This window comes from Oncorhynchus mykiss, chromosome 4 (assembly GCF_057628025.1).
Source record: "Oncorhynchus mykiss isolate SJ-2025 chromosome 4, ASM5762802v1, whole genome shotgun sequence".
Classification (NCBI taxonomy): Eukaryota; Metazoa; Chordata; class Actinopteri; order Salmoniformes; family Salmonidae; genus Oncorhynchus; species Oncorhynchus mykiss.
In genome coordinates, this window is record NC_143025.1 from 1,941,026 (window position 1) to 1,959,288 (window position 18,263).

Genomic DNA, 18,263 nt, shown 5'->3' on the forward strand with positions numbered 1-18,263 from the left:
GTCTCAGAGGTCCGTTAAAAGCGCAGAGAGCATCATGAAGAACAAGGAACACACCAGGCAGGTCCGAGATACTGTTGTGAAGAAGTTTAAAGCCGGATTTGGATACCAAAATATTTCCCAAGCTTTAAACATCCCAAGGAGCACTGTGCAAGCGATAATATTGAAATGGAAGGAGTATCAGACCACTGCAAATCTACCAAGACCTGGCCGTCCCTCTAAACTTTCAGCTCATACAAGGAGAAGACTGATCAGAGATGCAGCCAAGAGGCCCATGATCACTCTGGATGAACTGCAGAGATCTACAGCTGAGGTGGGAGACTCTGTCCATAGGACAACAATCAGTCGTATATTGCACAAATCTGGCCTTTATGGAAGAGTGGCAAGAAGAAAGCCATTTCTTAAAGATATCCATAAAAAGTGTTGTTTAAAGTTTGCCACAAGCAACCTGGGAGACACACCAAACATGTGGAAGAAGGTGCTCTGGTCAGATGAAACCAAAATTGAACTTTTTGGCAACAATGCAAAACGTTATGTTTGGTGTAAAAGCAACACAGCTGAACACACCATCCCCACTGTCAAACATGGTGGTGGCAGCATCATGGTTTGGGCCTGCTTTTCTTCAGCAGGGACAGGGAAGATGGTTAAAATTGATGGGAAGATGGATGGAGCTAAATACAGGACCATTCTGGAAGAAAACCTGATGTAGTCTGCAAAAGACCTGAGACTGGGACGGAGATTGGTCTTCCAACAAGACAATGATCCAAAACATAAAGCAAAATCTACAATGGAATGGTTCAAAAATAAACATATCCAGGTGTTAGAATGGCCAAGTCAAAGTCCAGACCTGAATCCAATCGAGAATCTGTGGAAAGAACTGAAAACTGCTGTTCACAAATGCTCTCCATCCAACCTCACTGAGCTCGAGCTGTTTTGCAAGGAGGAATGGGAAAAAATTTCAGTCTCTCGATGTGCAAAACTGATAGAGACATACCCCAAGCGACTTACAGCTGTAATCGCAGCAAAAGGTGGCGCTACAAAGTATTAACTTAAGGGGGCTGAATAATTTTGCACGCCCAATTTTTCAGTTTTTGATTTGTTAAAAAAGTTTCAAATATCCAATAAATGTCGTTCCACTTCATGATTGTGTCCCACTTGTTGTTGATTCTTCACAAAAAAATACAGTTTTATATCTTTATGTTTGAAGCCTGAAATGTGGCAAAAGGTCGCAAAGTTCAAGGGGGCCGAATACTTTCGCAAGGCACTGTATATAATGGTGTGTATAGACAGTATATAATGGTGTGTATATACACTATGGTCAGTATATAATGGTGTGTATAGACAGTATATAATGGTGTGTATAGACAGTATATAATGGTGTGTATAGACACTATGGACAGTATATAATGGTGTGTATAGACAGTATATAATGGTGTGTATAGACACTATGGACAGTATATAATGGTGTGTATAGACAGTATATAATGGTGTGTATAGACAGTATATAATGGTGTGTATAGACATTATATAATGGTGTGTATAGACAGTATATAATGCTGTGTATAGACAGTATATAATGGTGTGTATAGACAGTATATAATGGTGTGTAGAGACAGTATATAAGTGTGTTTATAGACAGTATATAATGGTGTGTATAGACAGTATATAATGGTGTGTATAGACCGTATATAATGCTGTGTATAGACAGTATATAATGCTGTGTATATACACTATGGTCAGTATATAATGGTGTGTATAGACAGTATATAATGGTGTGTATAGACAGTAGGTTCAGTATATAATGGTGTGTATAGACAGTATATAATGGTGTGTATAGACAGTATATAATGGTGTGTATAGACAGTATATGGTGTGTATAGACAGTATATAATGGTGTGTATAGACAGTATATAATGCTGTGTAAAGACAGTATATAATGGTGTGTATAGACAGTATATAATGGTGTGTATAGACAGTATATAATCGTGTGTATAGACAGTATATAATGGTGTATAGACAGTAAATAATGGTATATAGACAGTATATCATGGTGTGTATAGACAGTATATAATGGTGTGTATAGACAGTAAATAATGGTATATAGACAGTATGGACAGTATATAATATAAGGAAGTTGCTAACTAGCGTTAGCGCAATTGCTAAGTAGCATTAGCATCATGAGTGGGCTAGCAAATACCATAGACTTCCAATCATAAAAATGTTATCCAGGAGTTCATCTGACTCTGGGGAAGTAGATAAAGGGCCTCGTTGCCCAAATCCCAAAGTATCCCTTTATTCATTAATTTAATAATAATGAATATTAATGTGGAGATATTATTAAATATGTATATATTATAGGTACTTAGTTTAAAACTTCTTCGGGATCGGTGTCCCTTCCACGAGACGGTTGAGTTATCGTAGGCTAATGCGATTCGCATGAGGTTGTACGTAACAAGAATGTTTCCCAGGACATAGACATATCTGATATGGGCAGAAAGCTTCAATTCTTGTTAATCTAAATACACTGTCCAATTTACAGTAGCAATTACAATATTATTATTATTAATATTATTATTATTAATTTTGTTATTATTGTTACTAATATGATTATTATTAATATTGTTATTATTGTTACTAAGTATTGTTTTTTTTATTTGTTTCATGTTTTATTTGACACTTGAAAATGAGATTGTATTGGGGAATTAAATTAAAGTGTGTAGAGTCTGTGTCTGTGTGTGAGTGTGTGTGTCTGTGTGTGTGTGTGTGTCTGTGTGTGTGCGCGTGTGTGTGTGTGTGTGTGTGTGTGTGTGTGTGTGTGTGTGTGTGCGTGTGTGCGTGTGTGCGTGTGTGCGTGTGTGCGTGTGTGCGTGTGTGTGTGTGTGTGTGTGTGTGCGTGCGTGTGCGTGTGCGTGTGTGTGTGTGTGTGTGTGTATGTGTGTGTGTCTGCGCGTGCGCGTATGCGTGCGTGCTTGTGTGCGTGCGTGCGTGCGTGCGTGCGTGTGTGTGTGTGTGTTACTCCTCACTTCTCTATGGGCAGAGCGTGTGGTCCAGAGATGGAGTATCTGTAGAGAAACGTCAGGAAGTTCCTGAATGAGTCAAAGAACGGCCAGTGTGACAGCAAACAGATACTCTTGTTAGCGTGAACGCTCTTTGTCCCCTCGCTGCTACTGCACGTGCCCGGTAGCCCCAGCAGAGAACGCTGTCTGTCACTCAGCTGGTCCTCCGGGTACGGCTCATAGAACTGGATGGCAGCTCCATACACCTGGAGAGAGGTAGACGAACACACACACACACACACACACACAAAAGTAAGTAAGTAACGTATCCCCAAATCCCCAAGAATTTGTTCTTAACTGACTTGCCTAGTTAAATAAAGGTCAAATAAATCAAATAAAATATATATGTGTCAGAGGAGTGTGTCAGAGGATGCTGGTGGGAGGAGCTTTAGCAGGACGGTTTCATTGTCATGGCTGGAATGGAACGGTATCAAACACCCACGTTTCACTCCATTCCAATGATTCCATTCCAGCCATTACAATGAGCCCTTCCCCCTATAGTTTATCCTACCAGCCTCCTCTGGTGTGTGTTCTTGTACCCACCTTGTCTCCAGAGGCCCCAGTCAGTACAAAAGTAGAGAAGACAGGCAGGGAGTGTTTGGTGTGAGCTGGCCAGAACTCAATGCTAGCTCCCATGGGCAGACAGAACAGAGGAACAGACTCCGGCAGGGGAAAAGACTCATCGTCCTCCTCTGGGTACCTACACAACAGACCTAGAGAGAGAAATCAGATATAATATTATAAATATTCTGTCCTATTACACTGTCTAATATTCTGTCCTATTACACTGTCTGTCTAATATTCTGTCCTATTACACTGTCTAATATCCTGTCCTATTACACTGTCTGTCTAATATCCTGTCCTATTACACTGTCTGTTTAATATCCTGTCCTATTACACTGTCTGTCTAATATTCTGTCCTATTACACTGTCTGTCTAATATCCTGTCCTATTACACTGTCTGTTTAATATCCTGTCCTATTACACTGTCTGTCTAATATTCTGTCCTATTACACTGTCTAATATCCTGGACTATTCCACTGTCTGTCTAATATTCTGTCTTATTACACTGTCTGTCTAATATTCTGTCCTATTACACTGTCGTCTGTCTAATATTCTGTCCTATTACACTGTCTAATATTCTGTGCTATTACACTGTCTGTCTAATATTCTGTCCTATTACACTGTCTGTTCAATATTCTGTCCTATTACACTGTCTGTTCAATATTCTGTCCTATTCCACTGTCTGTCTAATATTCTGTCCTATTACACTGTCTAATATCCTGTCCTATTACACTGTCTGTCTAATATTCTGTCCTATTACACTGTCTGTCTAATATTCTGTCCTATTACACTGTCTGTCTAATATTCTGTCCTATTACACTGTCTGTCTAATATTCTGTCCTATTACACTGTCTAATATCCTGTCCTATTACACTGTCTGTCTAATATTCTGTCCTATTACACTGTCTGTCTAATATTCTGTCCTATTACACTGTCTAATATCCTGTCCTATTACACTGTCTGTCTAATATCCTGTCCTATTACACTGTCTGTCTAATATTCTGTCCTATTACACTGTCTGTCTAACATTCTGTCCTATTACACTGTCTGTCTAACATCCTGTCCTATTACACTGTCTGTCTAATATTCTGTCCTTTTACACTGTCTAATATCCTGTCCTATTACACTGTCTGTCTAATATTCTGTCCTATTACACTGTCTGTCTAATATTCTGTCCTATTACACTGTCTGTGCATTAGAGAATCCAAGTCCTTTACCTGCGTTGTATGCGATTGTGTTGGTTTTAGCCAGTGACTTCTTGTAACACAGGTACACCGAGGATCCCCACTGACATGGACAAACAGACAAACACAATATGTGATTGAAACGGGTAAAGACAATGCATTATGAACTCAGCAAAAAAACAAACGTCCCTTTATCAGGACCCTGTCTTTCAAAGATACTTCGTAAAAATCCAAATAACTTCACAGATCTTCATTGTAAAGGGTTTAAACACGGTTTCCCATTGCTTGTTCAATGAACCATAAACAATGAATGAACACGCACCTGTGGAACGGTCGTTAAGACACTAACAGCTTACAGACGGTAGGCAATTAAGGTCACAGTTATGACAACTTAGGACACTAAAGAGGCCTTTCTGCTGACTCTGAAAAAACACCAAAATAAAGATGCCCAGGGTCCCTGCTCATCTGCGTGAACGTGCCTTAGTCATGCAGCAAGGAGGCATGAGGACTGCAGATGTGGACTTCAGATGTGGCCACTATGAGGACAGCTGATCGTCCTCATAGTGGCAGACCACATGTAACAACACCTGCACAGGATCGGTACATCCAAACATCACACCTGCGGGACAGGTACAGGATGGCAACATCAACTGTCCCAGTTACACCAGGAACACACAATCCCTCCATCAGTGCTCAGACTGTCCGCAATAGGCTGAGAGAGGCTGGACTGAAGGCTTGTAGGCCTGTTGTAAGGCAGGTCCTCACCAGACATCATCAGCAACAACGTCGCCTATGGGCACAAACCCACCATCGCTCTTCACTGACGAGTCACTGTTTTGTCTCACGAGGGGTGATGGTCGGATTTGCGTTTATTGTCGAAGGAATGAGCGTTACACTGAGGCCTGTACTCTGGAGAGGGATCGATTTGGAGATGGAGGGTCCGTCATGGTCTGGGGCGGTGTGTCACAGCATCATCGAAATGAGCTTGTTGTCATTGCAGGCAATCTCAACTCTGTGCATTACAGGGAAGACATCCTCCTCCCTCATGTGATACCCTTCCTGCAGACTCATCCTGACATGACCCTCCAGCATGAAAATGCCATCAGCCATACTGCTCGTTCTGTGCGTGATTTCCTGCAAGACAGAAATGTTAGCGTTCTGCCATGGCCAGTGAAGAGCCCGGATCTCAATCCCATTGAGCATGTCTGGGACCTGATGGATCGGAGGGTGAGGTCTAGGGCCATTCCCCTCAGAAATGTCCAGGAACTTGCAGGTGCCTTGGTGGAAGAGTGGGGTAACATCTCACAGTACAAACAGGCAAATCTGGTGCAGTACATGAGGAGGAGATGCACTGCAGTACTTAATGCAGCTGGTGGCCACACCAGATACTGACTGACACTTTTGATTTTGACCCCCCCTATGTTCAGGGACACATTATTCCATTTATGTTAGTCACATGTCTGTGGAACTTGTTCAGTTTATTTCTCAGTTGTTGAATCTTGTTATGTTCATACAAATATTTGCACATGTTAAGTTTGCTGAAAATAAAGGCAGTTGACATTGAGAGAGGACGTTTCCTTAGAGGTAGAACAGTTATACACTGTGTGTACAAAACATTAGGAACGTTAAAGTGCCTTTGAACGGAGTATGGTAGTAGGTGCCAGGCGCACCAGTTTGTGTCAAGAACTGCAACGCTGCTGGGTTTTTGACGCTCAACCATCTCCTGTTTGTATCAAGAATGGTCCACCACCCAAAGGACATCCAGCCAACTTGACACAGCTGTGGGAAGCATTGGAGTCAACATGGGCCAGCATCCCTGTGGAACACTTTCGACACCTTTTATAGTCAATGCCCCAACGAATTGAGGCTGTTCTGAGGGCAAAAAGGTGGTGGAATTCAATATTAGGAAGGTGTTCATAAGGTTTTGTACACTTAGTGTTGTTCCTCGAGACATTGTATTTGGTATAGAACCTATAATTTGGTATAGGACCTATAAAGCATAGGACCTATAATGTAACCTTGGGGGACACCACTTGTCAACTCCTCGTAAGTAAGCCTTGTCTGAGCCAGAATGGCCCATAGGACAGGAGCTAATGTTCTGCTTCTGTAGCGTGAGGCAGCTTGTTGTACAAGTACAGTGGCTTGCAAAAGTATTCACCCCCCCCCCCCCTCCCTTGGAATTTTTCCTATTTTGTTGCCTTTCAACCTGGAATTAAAATATATTTTTGGGGTGGGTTTGTATCATTTGATTTTGACACGACATGCCTACCACTTTGAAGATGCTAAATATTTTGTATTGTGAAACAAACAAGAAATAAGACCAAAAACAATGAAAACTTGAGCGTGCATAACTATTCATCCTCCCAAAGTCAATACTTTGTAGAGCCACCTTTTGCAGCAATTACAGCTGCAAGTATCTTGAAGTATGTCTCTATAAGCTTGGCACATCCCAGCTCTGTGGAGTGTACGGCTTAAAGTGGTCCAATGGACAGATACTCCAATCTCTGCTGTGGAGTTTAACAGCTCCTTCAGGGTTATCTTTGCTCTCTCTTTATTGCTTCTCCACAACTTTGTCCCTGACCTGATTGGAGAGCTCCTTGGTCTTCATAGTGCTGCTTGCTTGGTGATGCCCCTTGCTTAGTGGTGTTGCAGACTCTGCCTTTCAGAACAGGTGTATACAGTGCCTTGCGAAAGTATTCGGCCCCCTTAAACTTTGCGACCTTTTGCCACATTTCAGGCTTCAAACATAAAGATATAAAACTGTATTTTTTTGTGAAGAATCAACAACAAGTGGGACACAGTCATGAAGTGGAACGACATTTATTGGATATTTGAAACTTTTTTAACAAATCAAAAACTGAAAAATTGGGCGTGCAAAATTATTCAGCCCCCTTAAGTTAATACTTTGTAGCGCCACCTTTTGCTGCAATTACAGCTGTAAGTCGCTTGGGGTATGTCTCTATCAGTTTTGCACATCGAGAGACTGACATTTTTTCCCATTCCTCCTTGCAAAACAGCTCGAGCTCAGTGAGGTTGGATGGAGAGCATTTGTGAACAGCAGTTTTCAGTTCTTTCCACAGATTCTCGATTGGATTCAGGTCTGGACTTTGACTTGGCCATTCTAACACCTGGATATGTTTATTTTTGAACCATTCCATTGTAGATTTTGCTTTATGTTTTGGATCATTGTCTTGTTGGAAGACAAATCTCCATCCCAGTCTCAGGTCTTTTGCAGACTACATCAGGTTTTCTTCCAGAATGGTCCTGTATTTAGCTCCATCCATCTTCCCATCAATTTTAACCATCTTCCCTGTCCCTGCTGAAGAAAAGCAGGCCCAAACCATGATGCTGCCACCACCATGTTTGACAGTGGGGATGGTGTGTTCAGCTGTGTTGCTTTTACACCAAACATAACGTTTTCCATTGTTGCCAAAAAGTTCAATTTTGGTTTCATCTGACCAGAGCACCTTCTTCCACATGTTTGGTGTGTCTCCCAGGTTGCTTGTGGCAAACTTTAAACAACACTTTTTATGGATATCTTTAAGAAATGGCTTTCTTCTTGCCACTCTTCCATAAAGGCCAGATTTGTGCAATATACGACTGATTGTTGTCCTATGGACAGAGTCTCCCACCTCAGCTGTAGATCTCTGCAGTTCATCCAGAGTGATCATGGGCCTCTTGGCTGCATCTCTGATCAGTCTTCTCCTTGTATGAGCTGAAAGTTTAGAGGGACGGCCAGGTCTTGGTAGATTTGCAGTGGTCTGATACTCCTTCCATTTCAATATTATCACTTGCACAGTGCTCCTTGGGATGTTTAAAGCTTGGGAAATATTTTTGTATCCAAATCCGGCTTTAAACTTCTTCACAACAGTATCTCGGACCTGCCTGGTGTGTTCCTTGTTCTTCATGATGCTCTCTGCGCTTTTAACGGACCTCTGAGACTATCACAGTGCAGGTGCATTTATACGGAGACTTGATTACACACAGGTGGATTGTATTTATCATCATTAGTCATTTAGGTCAACATTGGATCATTCAGAGATCCTCACTGAACTTCTGGAGAGAGTTTGCTGCACTGAAAGTAAAGGGGCTGAATAATTTTGCACGCCCAATTTTTCAGTTTTTGATTTGTTAAAAAAGTTTGAAATATCCAATAAATGTCGTTCCACTTCATGATTGTGTCCCACTTGTTGTTGATTCTTCACAAAAAAATACAGTTTTATATCTTTATGTTTGAAGCCTGAAATGTGGCAAAAGGTCGCAAAGTTCAAGGGGGCCGAATACTTTCGCAAGGCACTGTATAGATATGGACCAGCAACCTGAGCCCAGTGTTAATGTTATAGATATGGACCAACAACCTGAGCCCATTGTTAATGTTATAGATATAGACCAGCAACCTGAGCCCAGTGTTAATGTTATAGATATACACCAGCAACCTGAGCCCATTGTTAACATTATTGATGGACCAGCAACCTGAGCCCAGCCCTTGTCTTCTATAGTATTGTATTGTATTGTATAGTATACTATAGGATAGTATTGTATTGTATAGTAGTGTATTGTATTGTATTGTGTAGTATAGTATAGTATAGTATTGTATTGTATAGTATTGTATTTTATTGTATTGTATATGATTGTATTGTATAGTATAGTATTGTATTGTATTGTATTGTATAGTATAGTATTGTATTGTATTGTAGTGTATAGTATTGTATAGTATTGCATTGTATAGTATAGTATTGTATTGTATAGTATTGTATCGTATTGTATTGTATTGTATAGTATTGTATAGTATTGTATTGTATTGTAGTGTATAGTATTGTATAGTATTGCATTGTATAGTATAGTATTGTATTGTATAGTATTGTATAGTATTGTATTGTATTGTATAGTATTGTACCGTATTGTATTGTATTGTATAGTATTGTATTGTATTGTATTGTATAGTATTGTATTGTATAGTATAGTATAGTATTGTATTGTATTGTATAGTATTGTATAGTATTGTATTGTATTGTATTGTATAGTATTGTATTGTATTGTATTGTATAGTATTGTATTGTATTGTATTGTATAGTATTGTATTGTATTGTATTGTATTGTATAGTATTGTATTGTATTGTATAGTATTGTATTGTATTGTATAGTATTGTATAGTATTGTATAGTATTGTATTGTATAGTATTGTATTGTATTGTATTGTATTGTATGGGTTGATTCTGCTCACCATACTACTGTTGAGGTTCTTGTCCACCTTGCAGAAGGTGTGAGGGGGCGTCTCCCCTTTGCCCGGGATGATGATGCAGACATCTGTGACAGCCAATGACGTATGAGGCTGGCTCTGCGGGGAGCGGCGATAGGTGATGTAGATGCGCTGGGAGGAGGAGCTACTGATGTTGGCAGGACGACCAGAGGGAGTGGTTTGGACGATGTGACAGCCAGGCTTCAGCTTCTCCTTCCACTCATACAGAACCCTGAGAGGAGACAGAGGAGGAAATGTTAGGACTGATTCACAATACACAGCTGAGCCAAGCCTAGCCTAGCCTAGCCTAGCCAAGCCAAGCCAAGCCAAGCCAAGCCTAGACAAGCCTAGCCAAGCCTAGCCTAGCCTAACCTAGCCAAGCCCAGCTGTACTGGCCTGGACTGGTTACTCATAACCCATTGGTTGCTACCTTTGGATTGGGACACAGTCATTGGATGCTGCCTTTGGATTGGGACACAACCATTGGATGCTGCCTTTGGATTGGGTCATGGCCATTTTTGCTGGACAGAAAATATCTGAGCCAGCACTGTACAGTAGGGGTCGCCATGACAGAAGCAGCACTGTACAGTAGGGGTCGCCATGACAGAGGCAGCACTGTACAGTAGGGGTCGCCATGATAGAGGCAGCACTGTACAGTAGGGGTCGCCATGATAGAGGCAGCACTGTACAGTAGGGGTCGCCATGATAGAGGCAGCACTGTACGGTAGGGGTCGCCATGATAGAGGCAGCACTGTACAGTAGGGGTCGCCATGATAGAGGCAGCACTGTACAGTAGGGGTCGCCATGATAGAGGCAGCCCTGTACGGTAGGGGTCGCCATGATAGAGGGAAACGGCTTTTAGCGTGTTTACATAGTAAACAATATCCCACAACGTGCTGTTTTCCTTTGAAACAATAATAGAGAAATTATCTCACTTACTCCTAAGCCCTAAGCACATAGAAATCAGAGTTGAGCCTTCGTTCGATAGACAGTGAAAGAAGATTACTGGACTACTGACCTAAGAAAGTATATCTACTGACCTGGTCTACACTAGGAGATGGGATTAAGGTTGTTTTGTGAGATTATAGGCCAGTGACCCGGGGAAGAACTGGTCCTAGGTCAGATCTAATGGAAGAGGTGATTGAGTGCTGTAGTGTGTGTTTTGGGTAAGTGACAGCAGATGCACTGTTCCTAGACCCGTCTTAGGAAAAGGGCATTAGTGTAGTGGTGTGGGTGATTGGCCAGTAACTGTTCCTAGTTCAGTCCTAGGAGTCTGCTATAGGATTAGTGGTGTGAGTGACCGTTTAAGTACAGATCCTAGACCAGTCCTTCTAGAAAAAGAGGGACTAGTGTTGTGCTGTGAATAACAGGATAAGTACTGATCCTACACCAGCCCTTGGAGGTTGTGATAGGATTAGTGTAGTGTTATAAGTCACAGGAAAATAACTGATTTCAGGTCAGTATTAGAAGGAACAGGGGATTAGTCTGCGTCCCAAATAGCACCCTATTCTCTATATAGTGGACTATTTTTGACCAGGGCCCTTAGGGATGCTATTTGGAATGCAGCTAGGGATTAGTGTAGTGTTTCTGTGAGTGACCATGTAAGAACTGTTCCTAGACCAGCATTTATCAAGGTAAGGAGTAGTGTAGTGTCGTGAGTAGCAGGAGATGACTGACCCCAGGTCAGTGAGAGGAGGCTTATCTCGGCCTCTCTTGTAGCAGAGGTAGATCTGAGGCCCTCTGAGACTGGCTCCGTTCAGCTCTGCAGACAGACCAGACGGGGTGGACTCGAGGCAGGTGTAACCCTGAGGAACCTATGCATAATTATACAGAAAGACAAAACATCACAACGATACATTCATAGGGCAGGTACTGGGTATATGGGATGTGTGGTCCTGTGTGGATCAGTTAGTGGACTGTAGAACTTGCAAGGCTAAGGATTGTGAGTTAAATTCCTACCTGGGCCACCACATGAAAACATGTTTGCAGACGTGACTGTAAAGTCACTCTAGATGAAGAAGGGTGTCAGCTAAATGTCATAAATAATCCTCAGTTTAAGTTGAACAGCATAGAACCTTCGGGGACAACGTTTAATTTGCAGAGTGCTTTTCATTAAACGCAGAAATCACAAAGCTCTGTACATCAAAAGCAACCATCACAAAGCTCTGTACATCAAAAACAACTTTACAAATGCTTTTATGAAGGCTGAAAGTTAGAGTCGAAACATACTGGTAACTTTCCCAAACCAGGTTTACCAGAAATCCTTGATGGAAGATCCCAGAATCAGGAGTGGATAAGTAGGAAGTCCAGAAACCAACCCAATCAGGATTTCTGGAAAACCTGGGAAACCTGGGATTCCTGGGAAACCTGGGAAATTTACCAGAATTTCTTTACCTCCCAAAAAAGCTAAAAACTAAAAGCTAAACAAAAAAAGGCTAGTAGTGTACTACTGTACCGCTTCCCCCAGTGAGCATATAACCACAGCTACGTCTGTGATGGGGGCCAGGGGCCGGCCACCAGGGGCCGAGCGGGGAGAGCGACCAGGAACATCGTCCAGCTGCAGTTCCTCCTCTAAGGGCTTGGAGGAGTCAGTGAGCCCTGCTACCACAAAGTAGTCTGCTATGCGAGGACCTGTCTCCTCCATCATCAACCATGGGCTAAAGAGAGAGAGAGGGGAGGGGAAGATGGGGAGGGGGTGAGAGAGCGAGAGAGAGTTCAGGTTAGTTTATTTATAAATAAATACCGTAGGAAGTAATCTGTTACATGAGTGTTGAGGAAGCAACTCTAAAAATATATTTTTCCAAAGCTACCAACTAATTCCCACTGGTAGAATTTGAAACTACACTAAAGCTAAACCTTAAGAGAAATATAGTTTAGTTAACTAAAGTTAATTTGAAAAAGTAGTTCACTACATCCAAACTACTTTGTGAAAAATTATCACATGTAAATCTGTCATAGACTACAAATTGCAAGTACAGATCCCTTTAGGGTCAAATGTTAACAGAATGTGTAATGATGTTTCAAGTGAGAATTAGGCAGGTCTAATGCCGAAAAAAATAAAGGAAATTATTGCCTACTTCACCCATATCATATTTTGTTTTTGCAGAAAACGTAAGTGTGTAGTTCCAGTAGTTAGCTACACCGCTACATGGTAAAACAGTAGTGTGTAGTTCCAGTAGTTAGCTACAACGCTACATGGTAAAACAGTAGTGTGTAGTTCCAGTAGTTAGCTACATGGTAAAACAGTAGTGTGTAGCTCCAGTAGTTAGCTACACCGCTACATGGTAAAACAGTAGTGTGTAGTTCCAGTAGTTAGCTACACCGCTACATGGTAAAACAGTAGTGTGTAGCTCCAGTAGTTAGCTACACGGTAAAACAGTAGTGTGTAGTTCCAGTAGTTAGCTACACCGCTACATGGTAAAACAGTAGTGTAGTTCCGGTAGTTAGCTACACCGCTACATGGTAAAACAGTAGTGTGTAGTTCCAGTAGTTAGCTACACCGCTACATGGTAAAACAGTAGTGTGTAGTTCCAGTAGTTAGCTACACCGCTACATGGTAAAACAGTAGTGTGTAGTTCCAGTAGTTAGCTACACCGCTACATGGTAAAACAGTAGTGTGTAGTTCCAGTAGTTAGCTACACCGCTACATGGTAAAACAGTAGTGTGTAGTTAGCTACACCGCTACATGGTAAAACAGTAGTGTGTAGTTCCAGTAGTTAGCTACACCGCTATATGGTAAAACAATAGTGTGTAGTTCCAGTAGTTAGCTACACCGCTACATGGTAAAACAGTAGTGTGTAGTTAGCTATATCGCTATATGGTAAAACAGTAGTGTGTAGTTCCAGTAGTTAGCTAAACCGCTACATGGTAAAACAGTAGTGTGTAGTTCCATTAGTTAGCTACACCGCTACATGGTAAAACAGTAGTGTAGTTCCGGTAGTTAGCTACACCGCTACATGGTAAAACAGTAGTGTGTAGTTCCATTAGTTAGCTACACCGCTACATGGTAAAACAGTAGTGTAGTTCCGGTAGTTAGCTACACCGCTACATGGTAAAACAGTAGTGTGTAGTTCCAGTAGTTAGCTACACCACTACATGGTAAAACAGTAGTGTGTAGTTAGCTGTATCGCTATATGGTAAAACAGTAGTGTGCAGTTCCATTAGTTAGCTACACCGCTACATGGTAAAACAGTAGTGTGTAGTTCCAGTAGTTAGCTACACCGCTACATGGTAAAACAGTAGTGTGTAGTTCCAGTAGTTAGCTACACCGCTACATGGTAAAAAGGTAATAAAACAATTACCTCCTCCCTCCACCTCCCCTCCCCTCCACCCCTTCACTCAACGCTGCCCCCCCCCCCCCTCCACTCCCTCAACTCCACCTCCCACTGCTGCCTCCCTCCCTCCCTCCCCTCCACTCCCTCAACTCCACCTCCCACTGCTGCCTCCCTCCCTCCCTCCCCTCCACTCCCTCAACTCCACCTCCCAACGCTACCCCCCCCCCTCCACCTCCCTTTGCTCCCCCCCCCCCCCTCCACCTCCCTTCACTCCCTCCCTCCCTCCACTCCCTCCCCTCCCCTCCACTCCCTCCACTCCCACTGCTGCCTCCCTCCCCTCCACCTCCCATTGCTGCCCCCCACCTACCGCAGTATGAACGTTCACAACTGAGCCACTTAGAAACTCCCCAGAACTCTCAGAATGCAATTTTTCTGAAATGTCCACATTCATCAGGGAGCAGGCTGAGGCTCTTTCATCAATGAGCAGTGTGGAGGATAGGCCAACTACGCACAACGGATTTCCTCCTGAACCATCCGCATCCAAAACGTGAGCAGAGCGTGTAATTTAGGGTTGAAATCAGACCAGAAAGAGGAACTCTTTGGTTAGGTTGTCATAAAGACACTGTGACTGATTTCCTGTGAATTATTGCATGATTTCCTGATGTAGTGATTCATGAAAGTAACATCCTCTGAGTTAAAGTCCCCCCTATTTCATGTTCCACCCCCCCCCCACACCACCACCACCACCACCACCACCACCACCACCAACCACCATCCATGACAACCCTGAGTCACATCCCACTGAACAAAAATATAATGCAACAATTTACAGACATACAGTTCGATAAGGAAATAAGTCAATTGAAATCAATTCATTAAGCCCAAATCTATGGATTTCACATGACTGGGAATACAGATCTGCATCTGTTGGTCACAGATACCTTTAATAAAAAGGTAGGGGTGTGGATCAGAAAACCAGTCAGTATCTGGTGTGGATCAGAAAACCAGTCAGTATCTGGTGTGGATCAGAAAACCAGTCAGTATCTGGTGTGATCAGAAAACCAGTCAGTATCTGGTGTGATCAGAAAACCAGTCAGTATCTGGTGTTGATCAGAAAACCAGTCAGTATCTGGTGTGGATCAGAAAACCAGTCAGTATCTGGTGTGGATCAGATAACCAGTCAGTATCTGGTGTGGATCAGAAAACCAGTCAGTATCTGGTGTGGATCAGAAAACCAGTCAGTATCTGGTGTGATCAGAAAACCAGTCAGTATCTGGTGTGATCAGAAAACCAGTCAGTATCTGGTGTGATCAGAAAACCAGTCAGTATCTGGTGTGGATCAGAAAACCAGTCAGTATCTGGTGTGATCAGAAAACCAGTCAGTATCTGGTGTGATCAGAAAACCAGTCTGTGTCTGGTGTGACCACCATTTGCCTCATGCAGCGCGACACATCTCCTTCACATAGAGTTGATCAGGATGTTGATTGTGGCTTGTGGAATGTTGTCCCACTCCTCTTCAATGGCTGTACGAAGTTGTTGGATATTGGCGGGAATTGGAACAAGCTGTTGTACACGTCGATCCAGAGTATCCCAAACATGCTGAATGGGTGACGTCTGGGGAGTATGCAGGCCATGAGACATTTACAGCTTCCAGGAATTGTGCACAGAGCCTTGCGACATGGGGCCGTGCACTATGATGCTGTAACATGAGTTGATGGCAGCAGATCAATGACACAACTATGATCTTGTTGATCTCAGGATCTTGTCACGCTGTCTCTATGCATTCAAACTTCCATTGATAAAATGCAATTGTGTTCGTTGTCCGTAGCTTCTGCCTGCCCCATACCATAACCCCACCACCACCATGGGGCACCACCACCACTCTGTTCACAACGTTGACATCAACAAACACCATAACCCCACCACCACCATGGGGCACTCTGTTCACAACGTTGACATCAACAAACACCATAACCCCACCACCACCATGGGGCGCTCTGTTCACAACGTTGACATCAACAAACATCTCCCCCACACGGCGCAATACACACTGTCTGCCATCTGCCAGGTACAGTTGAAACCGGGATTCAGCCATCTGCCCGGTACAGTTGAAACCGGGATTCAGCCATCTGCCAGGTACAGTTGAAACCGGGATTCAGCCATCTGCCCGGTACAGTTGAAACCGGGATTCAGCCATCTGCCCGGTACAGTTGAAACCGGGATTCAGCCATCTGCCAGGTACAGTTGAAACCGGGATTCAGCCATCTGCCCGGTACAGTTGAAACCGGGATTCAGCCATCTGCCAGGTACAGTTGAAACCGGGATTCATCGGTGAAGAGCACACTTCTCCAGAGGCCATCGAAGGTGAGCATTTCCCCTCTGAAGTCTGTTATGACGCTGAACTGCAGTCAGGTCACGACCCTGGTGGGGACAGCGAGAACGCACATGAGCTTCCCAGAGACTGTTTCTGACAGTTTGTCCAGACATTCTTCGATTGCGCAAACCCACAGTTTCATCAGCTATCCGGGTGGCTGGTCTCAGACGATCGCGGCATAGGTGAAAAAAACAGATGTGGAGGTCCTGGGCTGAGGTGTTTACACGTGGCCTGCGTTTGTGAGGCCGGTTGGACGTACTGCCAAAATCTCTAAAACGACGTCAGAGGCGGCTTATAGTAGAGAAATTAACATTAAATGTTCTGGCAACAGCTCTGGAGAACCTTCCTTAAGTCAACATGGCAATTGCACGCTCCCTCAAAACTTGAAACATCTTTGGGATTGTGTTGTGTGACAAAACTGCACATTTTAGTGGCCTTATGCCGCACCTGTCAGGTGGATGGATTATCTTGGCAAAGAAGAAATGCTCACTAACAGGGATGCAAACACATTTGTGCACAACATTTGAGAGAAATAAGATTCTTGTGCGTATGGAACATTTCTGGGATCTTTTATTTCAGCTCATGAAACATGGGACCAACACTTTACATGTTGTGTTAAATTTTTGTTCAGTGTATTTCCTTATCCCAAATATTACAACAATTCTAATGAATAGGCCTACCCTACCCCTAATCTCAGAAGCACCCATCCCTACCCTAATATCATAAACAACCATCCCTACCCTAATCTCAGAAGCACCCATCCCTACCCTAATCTAGGGGCACCCTCCCCTACCCTAATCTCAGAAGCACTAATTCCTACCCTAATCTCAGAAGCACCCATCTCTACCCTAATCTCAGAAGCACCCATCTCTACCCCTAATCTCAGAAGCACCCATCCCTACCCTAATCTCAGAAGCATCCATCTCTACCCCTAATCTCAGAAGCACTAACCCCTACCCTAATCTCAGAAGCACCCATCCCTACCCCTAATCTCAGAAGCACTAACCCCTACCCTAATCTCAGAAGCACCCATCCCTACCCCTAATCTCAGAAGCACTAATCCCTACCCTAATCTCAGAAGCACCCATCTCTACCCTAATCTCAGAAGCACCTATCTCTACCCCTAATCTCAGAAGCACCCATCTCTACCCTAATCTCAGAAGCACCCCTCTCTACCCTAATCTCAGAAGCACCCATCTCTACCCCTAATATCAGATTCACCCATCCCTAACCCTAATCTCAGAAGCACCCATCTCTACCCTAATCTCAGAAGCACCCATCTCTACCCCTAATCTCAGAAGCACCCATCCCTACCCTAATCTCAGAAGCATCCATCTCTACCCCTAATCTCAGAAGCACTAACCCCTACCCTAATCTCAGAAGCACCCATCCCTACCCCTAATCTCAGAAGCACTAACCCCTACCCTAATCTAAGAAGCACCCATCCCTACCCCTAATCTCAGAAGCACTAATCCCTACCCTAATCTCAGAAGCACCCATCTCTACCCTAATCTCAGAAGCACCCATCTCTACCCTAATCTCAGAAGCACCCTTCTCTACCCTAATCTCAGAAGC

The 18,263-nt window shown here is 43.2% G+C and overlaps 1 protein-coding gene across 2 annotated transcripts in view; it reads right to left on the reverse strand.

Annotated features, from left to right (window-relative positions):
• dennd4a (DENN domain containing 4A) overlaps positions 1-18,263 on the reverse strand; it is a 115,512-nt gene that overhangs the window by 94,089 nt on the left and 3,160 nt on the right. For both annotated transcript variants that reach the window (XM_090230826.1, XM_090230825.1), the window contains exons 2-7: positions 12,496-12,697; positions 11,718-11,854; positions 10,026-10,272; positions 4,835-4,904; positions 3,597-3,766; positions 3,021-3,259 (exon numbers count right to left, since the gene is read on the reverse strand). In XM_090230826.1, the coding sequence (XP_090086952.1) occupies positions 3,021-3,259; positions 3,597-3,766; positions 4,835-4,904; positions 10,026-10,272; positions 11,718-11,854; positions 12,496-12,687 (1,055 nt within the window). In that variant the 5' untranslated portion in view covers positions 12,688-12,697. The remainder of the gene's footprint in view (positions 1-3,020; positions 3,260-3,596; positions 3,767-4,834; positions 4,905-10,025; positions 10,273-11,717; positions 11,855-12,495; positions 12,698-18,263) is intronic.